This window comes from Pocillopora verrucosa, chromosome 1 (genome assembly GCF_036669915.1).
Source record: "Pocillopora verrucosa isolate sample1 chromosome 1, ASM3666991v2, whole genome shotgun sequence".
NCBI classification, from domain to species: domain Eukaryota; kingdom Metazoa; phylum Cnidaria; class Anthozoa; order Scleractinia; family Pocilloporidae; genus Pocillopora; species Pocillopora verrucosa.
Window position 1 is genome coordinate 21,993,830 of NC_089312.1, and position 11,600 is coordinate 22,005,429.

The 11,600-nt window shown below is 38.2% G+C and overlaps 3 protein-coding genes across 4 annotated transcripts; 2 read left to right on the forward strand and 1 right to left on the reverse strand.

Moving 5' to 3' along the window:
- Positions 1-554: 554 nt before the first annotated feature.
- LOC131778530 (uncharacterized) lies at positions 555-5,435 on the forward strand. The gene is made up of 5 exons (XM_059094948.2): positions 555-710; positions 2,134-3,034; positions 3,682-4,227; positions 4,493-4,616; positions 4,723-5,435. The coding sequence occupies exons 1-5, from the start codon at positions 628-630 to the stop codon at positions 4,935-4,937; spliced, it is 1,869 nt and encodes a 622-aa protein (XP_058950931.2). The 5' UTR covers positions 555-627; the 3' UTR covers positions 4,938-5,435.
- Positions 5,361-8,515, forward strand: LOC131778531 (leucine-rich repeat-containing protein 75A-like). The gene is made up of 4 exons (XM_059094949.2): positions 5,361-5,563; positions 6,311-6,429; positions 7,145-7,473; positions 8,271-8,515. The coding sequence occupies exons 1-4, from the start codon at positions 5,432-5,434 to the stop codon at positions 8,513-8,515; spliced, it is 825 nt and encodes a 274-aa protein (XP_058950932.2). The 5' UTR covers positions 5,361-5,431.
- A 182-nt stretch (positions 8,516-8,697) lies between these two features.
- Positions 8,698-11,595, reverse strand: LOC131778521 (leucine-rich repeat-containing protein 74B-like). Of its 2 annotated transcripts, none has more exons than XM_059094941.2 (2): positions 11,473-11,595; positions 8,698-10,307 (listed from the first exon to the last, which is right to left on the reverse strand). In XM_059094941.2, the coding sequence occupies exon 2, from the start codon at positions 10,286-10,288 to the stop codon at positions 8,828-8,830; it is 1,461 nt and encodes a 486-aa protein (XP_058950924.1). In that variant the 5' UTR covers positions 10,289-10,307; positions 11,473-11,595; the 3' UTR covers positions 8,698-8,827. The 2 variants fall into 2 exon arrangements, with proteins under 2 accessions (XP_058950924.1, XP_066021685.1); XM_066165588.1 differs by having other exon boundaries at positions 8,698-10,334; positions 11,473-11,578.
- Between the last annotated feature and the right edge of the window lie 5 nt (positions 11,596-11,600).

The window sequence follows — 11,600 nt, forward strand, 5'->3', positions numbered from 1 at the left end:
ATATTCGTGGGAGAAAGCTTAGCTATTAGTTTTACTTACTTTTAATTTCATTTTTCAAGCATTTGTAAAACAAGCAGCGTTTATTATTTGCTTTCAAGTATTCAAAATGTTTGAGCAAGGCATTAGCAAAGCGAACAAAGTGAACAATACTTTTTTCATTGTAGCTATTCAAAAGTGACAAGCACATGTGAAATGGCAAGCGTTTGAAGATGCCGATGAAGTTTCTCCGTAAAGATCTTAATAACATTTTGAATGGTTGTTAGAAAAAAAGTAATTGTTGTCTTGGTCCTTTCCATTTCCTATCAATGATGGAGACCCACAATTCAACAAATATGGTAGTTTGGTTATCGACAGGCCAGCAAAGTTCAAAAGAAAAAAGGCAATCTTTGTGTATTAAAGGCACCTTTTTGTAAACAATGAAAGCATAACTTTTCCATAAGAACGAAGTACTTTTGCTAATCCTACCCCCACAATAAGTCTAATTCCCAGCGGAAGCAGAAACCAAAGTTCGATTTCCATTTTTAAAGTTGACATTTGATGAATCACTTTTTCTTCTAATTGCACGCAATTAACGCATCGAGAAGCGAAACATCTTTTGCAAACAACACCTTGATTGATGTGGTTGTTATGGAGTGGAAGAACAAGTCAAAACAATCCATAAGTAAATTGATATTGGATGAAGAAGACGGCGCCATGAAGCCAACATTCAGGTACCATGGTTTTGTTTGAATTGCTTGAGTTGAGAACATTACTCGGTTCTTGTATTTCACCGAAATATCATCCTTCCTTTTTTCCTCGAGTAAATTCTCGAATTCGTTTTCAAAAAAAATTCGGCACAACGGAACTTGTGTGTTTATTTTGGTCATCATAGATTTACGGCTGTGAACAACTGAATTCGTTATCAAGGCGTGAAGTTTTGTAAATACTTTGATGATTATTTGTACCTTTCCATATAGTGAAAGTTATTGCGTATAAATCAGGACGTTTTTTCGAATCATTTGAAGACCCATTCAGTCGTTATTAAAAATCATCACCAAGCTTTTCGTGGAAGTCGGTCCGCAACCTGTTTTGCGAGGACTTAATTCCATACGTTTTCCTAGCTATCCGGACTAAATATGCTGCATACATTTCGAATGAAGACAACATTAAGTTGTCTTTTGTCCAGCCACAAAATTTACACCATTCTCAAATCTAACTTACATCGGCAAGATTCATATCCGAAGTGTACTTTACTTTTCAGCAAGTGAAACTGATCGATCTCGTGAAAAGCGAAATGTCAGTTGCCTATGAGTTTCCTTTATCATTCCACACTATTTCCGATAAAATACGTTAGCTTTCGATTTCAGAACTGATTCAACTTAAGTAACATTTATGTAACTAAAACTTCTCCCCCTTCATTATACAGAAGACTTAAATTTTACGTATGAAAACTGATATCAATGCAGCAATATGGAAAAGGAGGTTCAAATACTAGTTCCGGTAAACGAAGTGAGGCACCGTCTTCGTTTCACTGGCGACGAAAAGTTTAATTAGTACGAATTTGGAAATAATTTTTCACCAATGCGTTATAAATGATCCAGTTTTGTGTCAGTGCATTTATTTTTAGCGGAGTGGTGTTCGATTTTATAGAGGAAAACATCCTAAAATAAAGAGATATTCAGGGACATTAGCAGGTGCAAAATGCAATAAACAGAAATTTGAATAAATATAAATCGCGCTTCTGGCGACATTACTAGACTTCTTATTATCATATGAGTTTTTGTTCGAAAAAGTTGATCACGTCCAACGAAAAATTGTTACGACTAAATAATGAATATATTAAAGAAAACGAGAAGTGTTTATGGGCAGAACTAAGGGTTGCTGCTCTTCATTCAAAAGCTCATAGAAATTCAAACAGGAACAATTTTTTTTAAATTACAAGCCGCATCAACGAGAATGTTTTTATCATGTATTTCCTCACACTCTTGTTAGAATAACGATTTTTCACTATGTGGGTAACTTTTCTTGCACTGTTATAATTGAGTGAAATACATCGCTTTGTCTCAGTGAAGGGGAAGGCAGCGTGATGAACAAAGTCTCTCGTTCGTGATACTGTATTGATAATGATTTAGTTATTGACACTTTCATTTTCAGCACCGTTTCTAGTGACTGGATCCGAGTAGCAATTGGAAAGAATGGATTTGTAGAAGCATTACACGAATTACTTGGTGTAAAACTCAAGACTTCTATCATTTCAGTAGATAGTTCAAAGTCAACAAGTGTTAAGTTTAGAATTATCAACAAACTTCAATATGAGCCATTTTTGGAGGAAAACGAACGGAGAGTATCGGACATAATTCAAATTTATCCAAAGGAGTTTGTGTTCGAACCTTCTGCTGAGCTTGTATTAAGACTGCCGAACTGTGTGGCTCCAAAATCTTGTGGTCAACTGGTTTGCCTTTATTGCAGTAATGTTTGGGTGAGACATGGTATAAAGCATCTCAAATGGAAACCTCTTGACTCGTTCTGCTTTCGTGTAAATGCAGAGAGAACTGAAGCAAGAATCATATGCAGGAAAAGCGGACTGTATACGATCAAAATGACTCAGCATCCCCAGACAACGAAAAATCTGGATCCATACACTGACTGCGAGGTAGAACTAAAGGAATACCCAGGAATTCAAATCAAGTTCCCCGCTGGTTGTGTGTCCCGAAAGACACCTGTCACATTAGAAACAATTTGCACAGATGAGTTGTACAATCTACCAAAACCAGTCCCAACTTCATCTAAGTCACACAGCACGTGGATTATACCTCAGAAGTGTGATCCAGGGGACCACGACGAAAGTAACTTAGTGGATATTACTTCCAGCCCAGTTGTTCTCGTTCGCCCGTCAAAGTTTCGTTTCACAAAGCCTATTCAACTTACCCTACCCTTGTTGGGAGATGGTTTTGAAGATTTCTTTTCCAGGGAGAACGCGAGGATAGCTGTTTTGCAGAGCAAAGTTTTGGATGAGGATAGGGTTTTATGGAAACATCATTACAGCACACCCGAGGTTAGATTCCCCTCTTTTAAACTCTCTTGTAATTCAAGAAATCAAATAAGTGTTTTTTTGGTCTGAGTGCATCGTATTACTTTTGGTCATTGCAACGTAAAACAGCTCTGCTATGATAGTCTTAGTTTTTGTGGAACTAATCAGTTTTATTGCTAGTTACATTAAGTGACAGTTTATGTAAGCCCCTGGATGTTTGCAAACTGGCATATCTGATACAGAGCTTCAGAAGAGAAGTATATCTTCAAACTCGATTTTCGTGAGGCATATCTCTGACGTAACTGATATAAGAGCTGAGGAGATGATTCGCGAGACCCAAAAGCTTTCATTATCATTTAAGGTATTTCACAAATTCAAGCTCAGCGTTGCCAGAGGTTTTGTTTGAAGAGACAATATCGAAGTGCACGCCTATCCTTACCTGCATTTAACTAGAGAGATAAATAGGGAATTCATAGAGTGATTCGTCCAAAATTCAGTTTCATCTACATTTATGTTAATTGTATCTCGCCCTTAGAAAGGTTAGAGGACCATATCGTGCTTCATTATATTTAAGACTTGTAACGACATAATAACGGTTTCTTTTCTCATCATTATTTTTGATGCTTTTACGCGTAGAGGTAGTTTTATTCATTTCAAATTTTACTCTTAAGATTAAAACTGCTGCAAACGGTTTCAAGATTGCTTCATTTCTAATCACAAGAGGAGGACTTTATAAGCTTGTTCGACGAATATCCAACAACAACCCACGCTACGTTGAACAAATAGCAGGCTGCATTTCAAGAGAACTCCATTATTCCGACAATGACAACAACAACTTCGTCACCTCTTCTCTTCGAGGCCTTATGACCGAGGTTGCAGAGCCTGGGAAACAGTTTGTCCTGAGAGTGGCTCTCTTTGACGATTCTCAACCGAGAAATCCCGACAAATGCTTCATTTCTGAGGTCTGCTCGCAGCCGCTGACCCTACCCCTTGGTAAGATTCGATTCCTTGTGCGAGGGAGCTTTGCACCTGACAGGGATGCTGCCGACCATACCGAAGAGCGAATTGTCATGTTCACGGGAAAAACGACGTTTGTCGATTTCTATTTGAAATTTAGGCTCAGTGATCCCACAAAGCTTCCTGATTCTATCGGAAAGGTGTCAGTTCACGGAGCTGGAGATGTGCAGTTCTTTATCAACCTGCACAAACCAACACAGGTATTCATGACCATCACGACCTCTTGAATGTTAAGTAAATAAATGTTTGTAACACATCTTGGTGAATGAATGGATAACCTGCTTAGCCTGATTTTAAAAAAATTTTAGTCCAAATTTATATTATCATGTTTATAAGCATTAACCTTAAAATAGGGACACAAACTGTATGAGTTATTTTCAGTAGTACATTTAGCTGTCGAAGAGATTATGTGTATAATCTCTTGAGTAGTTATGATTTTCAGCTCGATCGCTCTCCTGCTTTCAGATAGAGGAACTAGATCCTAATGGAAATCCGGCGAGAATACAAGAAAAAAGAAAACAACCTAAGCAATTACGAAAACGTCAAACTGTGGCAGAATTCAGATCTTTAAGAGAGACAACCATTCAAGGCAAGTCAACTTCTATTTGCTGAAAGTGAACAAACCATTATTCATAGTATGCTATGATTTTAAAAATCATTCTTATCCATTTCTTTGTTATTCATTTCCTTTACAGAAGATGACGAGGTTTCTTCTTCTCCTGATACCAGTTTGAAAGCTCGCCATTCTTTTCCAACTTTCTCCCAACCAGTTCTCAACTCTGCGATATGCACGAATTCTACACAGAGTACAGAAACTCTTCCGGAAATTTCATGTGATCCATTGACACCATCCCGCGCCACTATATTTCAAACGGATGAGTTGGAGCAGGACTGTGGAGAGCTCAGATAACTTTTGTTAGAACATAATACTCCTTTACATGCACAGATGGTTAGAAGTGGAATTATATTTCAACTTTGAGAACCTCAAGATCTCTCCGACAAACACCGTGCTTTTCGAATATGATAAACATAAACTTTTTCTGGTATGGTATGTACCATCTGAAACAGTTGATTTCTATAGATTTAAGTTTCAGAACGTGATCAGCTTTAGTAATTTAATTCGAGCCTGAGATGTTCTATCTTCTGCCAAAGAGAATTTTTTTTGGTTACCAATCGACCGTTCATCGTGCATATACATCAATTTCAGACAGAAGCACGATTTACTGTTGGAGTTTTGTCATCTTATTACATTTCATGAGAAAACTCACCAATACCTTCGCGCGCGCATAAACCTCACCAAGTCCACGCGCGCTTATTCGAACTTTGTGACGTTTTCTCGCCTCGCGCGGCTCCAGAAAAACGATTTTCAGTAGAAATGGAAGACGAGATATAAACATTTTAACAATGTCTTGCTGCTCATCGGACTCAGTTCGTGATAAACTCCAGCCTTACCAGTTGCGTGCTCTCTACGTAAGACAGATTGCTCGACTCTCTCAAAAAGGAATATTTGGAGAAGCAATAAATGTATTTAAAGAGGTAAGCTTAGATTTGTTAATCGCGAATAAACAGTAACCGCATGCTGCTTAGCTGTCACGTAAACATAAGTTAAAACATTCAGTTATGACCTGTTGAATGGTTACTTTTTATCATATCAACCAGTTCTTTTCTTTCGCCACCTCTGAGAGCAAATAAATTTGACATTGTAGGGCAATAATTATTCCTTTAATAGTTAACATGAACAGCAGTGCGCTTCAAAATCACAATTACGTTGTCTGGCGTTGGTGATTGCGATGGTATAAACAACATATTTTGTCGATAATGTAAAAGCGTAGCCAAGAGACCTAGGTAAGATTGCATCTGTGACTTCTGCAGGAGGCCAAATTAATTCGTTTAGGAAAAGCCTTGATCTTTTTTAAAAGCAAAACAATTGACAAAATCCTACTGGCTAATGTCTTTGCTAAGTAGAGAATTAAGCTAAACGACTGGATCTCACTACTCTTTACAACATCGCGCCACTTTCTCGGCCAATCAGATTAAAGAAATAAACCAATCACGACTTGGTCACTCGCATTTTACTATTACTTTGAGTCAGTGATAGGCTGCTAATGATTTCCTCCTCCGTTGTCGATGGCAGTTGTGATTATTTCAGTTTTGCTTTTACGATAGTCAAGCGAAAAGAGTTCTTATGGGAGATCCAGTCTCTCCACCTGTTACTCTCTTGCTTTATTATCCACATGGTAAGTGCTTCCTTGGCAAAAAGTTTGAATTTTCTCCTGCGTCTAGATTTCAAAGAATCTCGGGGTAAATTCAAGGACTAAAAGGCTCAGTAATCTGGCTATGCCGGATCTCCTTAGCGCTAATGAATTCCTTGTTGATCGGGATGCACATCGATATTTACAAAGGTAAGCTTAAAGTTTCAAACTCCCGTTAGCACGCAAGGTGTCAATCTTATTTGAAATCCTCTTGATATATCTCTGTCAAAGTTCTCCTGTGTTTGCATGTGCAGCTTAAGACCGTTAACAATATCGCTATCATCCATCACCAAATGACCAGCATTTTATCGTTCAGTGTCAGCCTTCATTATCACCTGTGCCCGATAATTTCGTTCATCACAAATGTCTCTTGCATTGCCTTACCTCACTGAATTTAATGTCTGAAGGTTTTTAATTTTTGAAAGGGGCATTCTGGATGAGCTAAACTTTGCACTGGAAGCAAACTCCACCAAAAATCTGTCCAAAACAAATAGAAAAAACATTGCCACCTTTACGTAAGGTCTCGACTCATCTCCATTTGACAATGAGTTCAGTTCCACTGAAAATACTAACTTTCACACTTCATAACTATAAAGAAAGATCTCGAGCCCCTTCCAAGAAATGAATTAGGGGAAACTTTACATCGGAAACAATGAATTACTGTCTTAGAGTCAGGTATTCAATAACGTGTGAGTTTCCACGTCAATTGGTCCCCATCCACAAGTTTTTTTGTTTGCGTGGAAGGGTCGTTTTCAGAATTTTAGGCTCGTTTTATTCATAAAATTTATTTTTTTGTGAAATGATACGTTCTACCCAATTAAGAATAACTTAAAAAAAAAACGCTTAGCCTCTAAACCTTTCTTAGACTTCAGGAGGCACTTCTCGATAGAAATGGGCGCCAAATCTGCCACATATGCAAACTGCTTCTTAAACACTTTGACTTCGACCCAGCGAGTGACATCATGGATGACCTTGAAAAAGCCAACAAAGTGACATTGTCGAAATCCAATCTGTCAGCCATCAGCATATATGGCCTGGACTTGTCAAAGACGAAAAACATGAAGAAGCTCACGGCACTTTTGTTCAGATGTCCCAATGTTAAGAAGATAGAGCTGGTGTTTTGCTCGTTAAACAATGTTCATGCTTTGAAGCTGCTTGATGTCACTATGACACTGAAATCTCTTTATTTTATGGGTAAGTAAACGAATTCCTTGGCAAACATCGACAGTAAGAAACACGACACACACAAGTACAATCAAATCTAAACCAAAAAATGTTCAGGGGGCTTAAACTTTTACGGAAATTATTGACCGAAAATAAGATTGCAGGTTGAGACGATACTAATTAAAACAGTCGTAACCTTTGAGCTCAGACGGCTAAAATTCACAAAGATGAAAACTGAATAAATACACAAGGATCATTGCGTAACTCCAACCCCCCCCTTCCCCCTCCCCTCAAATCCCTTTCCTGCCTTCCACCCTATTAAAAGCCCGCCTCTGAGGTTAAACTCGTATTACGATATTTGGACATTTGGAGAACTTGACATTCTAAAAAGACACTGATTACAACTAAGAGAGAGGAAAGCTTTATCGAGCTTTTTTAAAAAAAGGTGATATCGCTCTTTCCTTATCAAAAAATATATATATATAAAAAAAGAAAACAGTCATCCAGAGCGCTGCGATAACGCAGTAGCGAAGACAGTCGCCTCCCACCTATTAAACCAGAAATCGATTCTCGATCCTGGCTTCACTTGTGGGTTGTTTGTTCTCATATTTTTTCTGAAAAGTTTTCTTGAATTCTGTTTCTGCCAGCTCTGCCACCACGCTGCTTTTCTGGAAAGACCCGTGCTTAATCGACGGCAGCTATTGTGTTTTTTCTACATAGTGAAGCCAATATTCAACTGCCCAACTGTTTCAATTTTGGACAATTTAGTAGTCATCTTGGAATCTTAAGTTCTCTATTAATTATTTTTGATTTTTACTTCTTTTTAGGCTTACGCGGCAATCAAATTGATATGAAACTTGTGCTTAAGCTTCTCACCTTGTTAAAAGACCCAAAATACTTTCCCAATCTGTTGTGGGTAGACCTACGAAACAATAACGGAATTATTACCATTCCCAGCCAGTTTGTTCAGCTCCTAATGGAGCGAAGAACACAACTCATTGCTTTAAAAGACGATGATGAGAAAAAAAAATCTATAAGTGTTCAAGACGCCATAAGTGGAAAGGTAGTTTAAATTATCTTTAGGAACTTTTATCCTTATATATAGATGTTGTATTCCTGTGTTAAAAATATTCATATAAAGACTAAGTGTAACAAGCGTTTGCACTTATCAAGATTAACACGTTTTATTGTTGCTATACACGGTTTATTACAAAATGTGTCTATACACATCACTGAGTGTTTAAATGATTAAATCATTACTAATTGGAAACTTAGGAATTTGCGATGCAAGCGTTTAGGTGGGAAGCGAAAGACATTACATTATACACTTAAGGACCCGCCTAGCCTAGCGACTTGATATAGTTCTCACCATGAATAGCACAAATTAAGACATTTTTACAAATTCACTATAATCGATCTCCCCATCTCCATCCTCGTCAAGAATTTCCACAAGTTTATCAAGGTAGAAATCGCTCATTACCCTTAAACGTTTCATTCCATCGATGAACTCCACTCGAGACAGGCTGTCACGAAATTGACAGTCGGGATCCAAGCGTTTAAACAAATCTGACGCATGAATCTTGTTTTTGTCCAAATATATCTTCAGGAAGTCAAATGGATTAGTCTCTTTCTTCTTGGACACGAAACAGTCAGATTTTTTACAGCCATGATGTACAGTCAGCCCTGATCGATTTTCTAAAACTTTTGCAAGCAGAGTTTCACAATCTTGATCGAGCTTTATGTCTAAAATCGCCAGGATTTTCATCGCAGGGGCCCCATTCTTATGCAGCATTTCCAATAGCTTATTAACGCCCTGGCAAGCATTGAAGATCAAATTATGATTGAGTATTAGCACTTCCAGCTTCTCACTTCCCTCGAGACCTTTCGCAATGTTTTTGATTCCTTCGTCCGAGATTCGATTGTTGCTTAGGTTGAGTTCTCTGAGTGCCGAGTTTCGTTTTAGAGACTCCCCAAGCTCTGCAGTGCCAGTGTCATCAAATCCATTCCAAGAGAGATCAAGATTTTCCAGTGAATCATTATACCTCAGGCTCTTCGAAATAGCCTCAGCACCTCTTCTTCGAATATGGTTCCAGCTTAAGTTTAGCTCGAGGAGAGAATTGTTGTAAGTAAGTGCAGTTCCAAAAGAAACACCTGATTCTTCAGAAAACTTGTTGTAGCTCAGGTTCAAACAATGTAAAGAGCTATTGTTTTCTATTCCCTCGGCCAATAATGCAGCGTCTTTTTCCCCAAGACCGTTTCCAGACAAATCTAATTTTCTAATAACCGTGTTACTCGGCAGAGCTTCTGCTATGGCGACAATTCCTTCTCGCTTGATATTGTTGTTGGCCAAGTTCAACTCAGTAAGGGCTCTGTTTTTTGACAGAAGTTTTCCCATGTAAATTCCTCCTTTGATATTTAGCTCGTTAAACGCAACGTGTAGCTTGGAGGTTGTTTTGTTCCCCAAGAGGACGGAGGCTATGGCTTTTGTCCCCATTTCTTTCAAAAAGCGATGGTTAATCTTGATCTCCTCATGACCAATCTCGTTCCCAAATCGAGACACGGGGATGACTCCCAACGAGTCACACAATTTAAGGTACGTTTCCTTGTCGGAAGTAGCTTCATCACCCTCGCTATCAGAGATATCATCGTCCTCGAGGTCTGTATCCCAGTGAGAGCTAGTGAAAGACTGCGTTTCATCTTCCTCGTCGACCCTTTCATCTGACCGCAAAAGGGCAAGGGTAGAATCTACTTGCTTTATTGTACTCGAGGCACTAGAACAGGCCGATCGTAAACTCGGCGCTTGGTTGTTGGAGCGACTATCCACTATTGAGTGTGCTCGTGGCATGTCGGCCTCCTTTTATCACCTGTCAGTGAATTGTATTTTAACATCACTTGGCGATGAAATGGAACGGTCAAACAAAATAATAAGTAAACTGTTAATCAGGGAGGGTATGATGATTACAAGATGTTCACTGGTTTATTTTTAACCCGTTCCGGACAAGTTTGTTATTAGTTTTAACGAAACACGCCGAGGAACTTTACCTTTGTTTGTTAAACACATTTCTCGAACCACATGTGTAAACAAAATGCTTATTCCAGGTGTGCAAAATCATTTGCACGCACGCAAAATAATAATGTTAAGAAAACGTTGACTATTGGAGACTTGCAACACCATTTTAATTCTCTTGTATCTTAGGGTTTCATGTATGACGGAAGTTTAGTCAAAATGAACTTAAGTTCTTGTAGGTGAACGGTTTTAATTGTTTTTCTAAGCTGTTGGCCAAAACACATCCAAAAACAATGTAGTGAACTTACTCTCAGTCAGAGATTCATCCTGCCCGGTTTTAGTGCCAGATCTCAGCGTAGAATATCCTAGCTTATTAGATATGTGAGATTCTCGGGCGGTTGGTTTAAATGTTAGAATAGTAAACGAAGTGCGAGAGGCTAGTTGCTAGGCTAACTTTGAACTCTTTTAATTAAACAATTTATAGCCAATTCATTGTCATTGATAGCTTTGGGATTAGCACCTTTTATGTGGGCTTCTCTAGAGACCGCCGCATTTGATTAATTATGTAATCACAATAATAGTAAGATCTTTTGAAACGGATTAAAACAGGAGGTTTTGTTTGGAGGTAAAAAACATGCAAATATGTCACTCCAGATATAATAGACATAAATTTTTTACCCTAAACACGAAAGCCATAAGAATAGATCTATATGTCTCACTCGTACATGTTGGATCTTCGTGTAGCGAGAGATGCATTTCTCAGTCCTATATGTACCACGTATCATTCAGTAAAACCTACAGTGATTGCGCTGTTGTAAGACAGATGTGGTTTCAAATCAACTGAAGGATACGTTACAAGCGAATCAGAAAATATATATTATCATAATCTCTCGCCGAAAAGCTATTCTAAGAAGGTTAACTCGATTAAATTCAAGAGATATTATCGATATTTGCTGTGCTAGCTATTTCAGTCTGTAATAGACAGGGCAGTTTGTTAACTTTCAACATAGAAATTTTCTTACCTAGTAGCCATAACCAAAAACTTCACTCCTCGAAGAGATATACTCCCAAATCTATTCCTTCTACATGTTGAATGATTTGTGCCATTTCAGTTGAGTAAGGCATAGGTAATCATTGAAGTCTTTCTTTG

Excerpts from the sequence above, each read along its gene's own strand:
- LOC131778530 (XM_059094948.2), top strand. The coding sequence starts at position 628 with ATGGAGTGGAAGAACAAGTCAAAACAATCCATAAGTAAATTGATATTG. Across the intron at positions 3,035-3,681 it reads ATCATTACAGCACACCCGAG|ATTAAAACTGCTGCAAACGG; the intron begins GTTAGATTCCCC and ends TTTACTCTTAAG. Across the intron at positions 4,617-4,722 it reads AAGAGAGACAACCATTCAAG|AAGATGACGAGGTTTCTTCT; the intron begins GCAAGTCAACTT and ends TTTCCTTTACAG.
- LOC131778531 (XM_059094949.2), top strand. The coding sequence starts at position 5,432 with ATGTCTTGCTGCTCATCGGACTCAGTTCGTGATAAACTCCAGCCTTAC. Across the intron at positions 5,564-6,310 it reads CAATAAATGTATTTAAAGAG|ATTTCAAAGAATCTCGGGGT; the intron begins GTAAGCTTAGAT and ends TCCTGCGTCTAG. Across the intron at positions 7,474-8,270 it reads GAAATCTCTTTATTTTATGG|GCTTACGCGGCAATCAAATT; the intron begins GTAAGTAAACGA and ends ACTTCTTTTTAG.
- LOC131778521 (XM_059094941.2), bottom strand. The coding sequence starts at position 10,288 with ATGCCACGAGCACACTCAATAGTGGATAGTCGCTCCAACAACCAAGCG.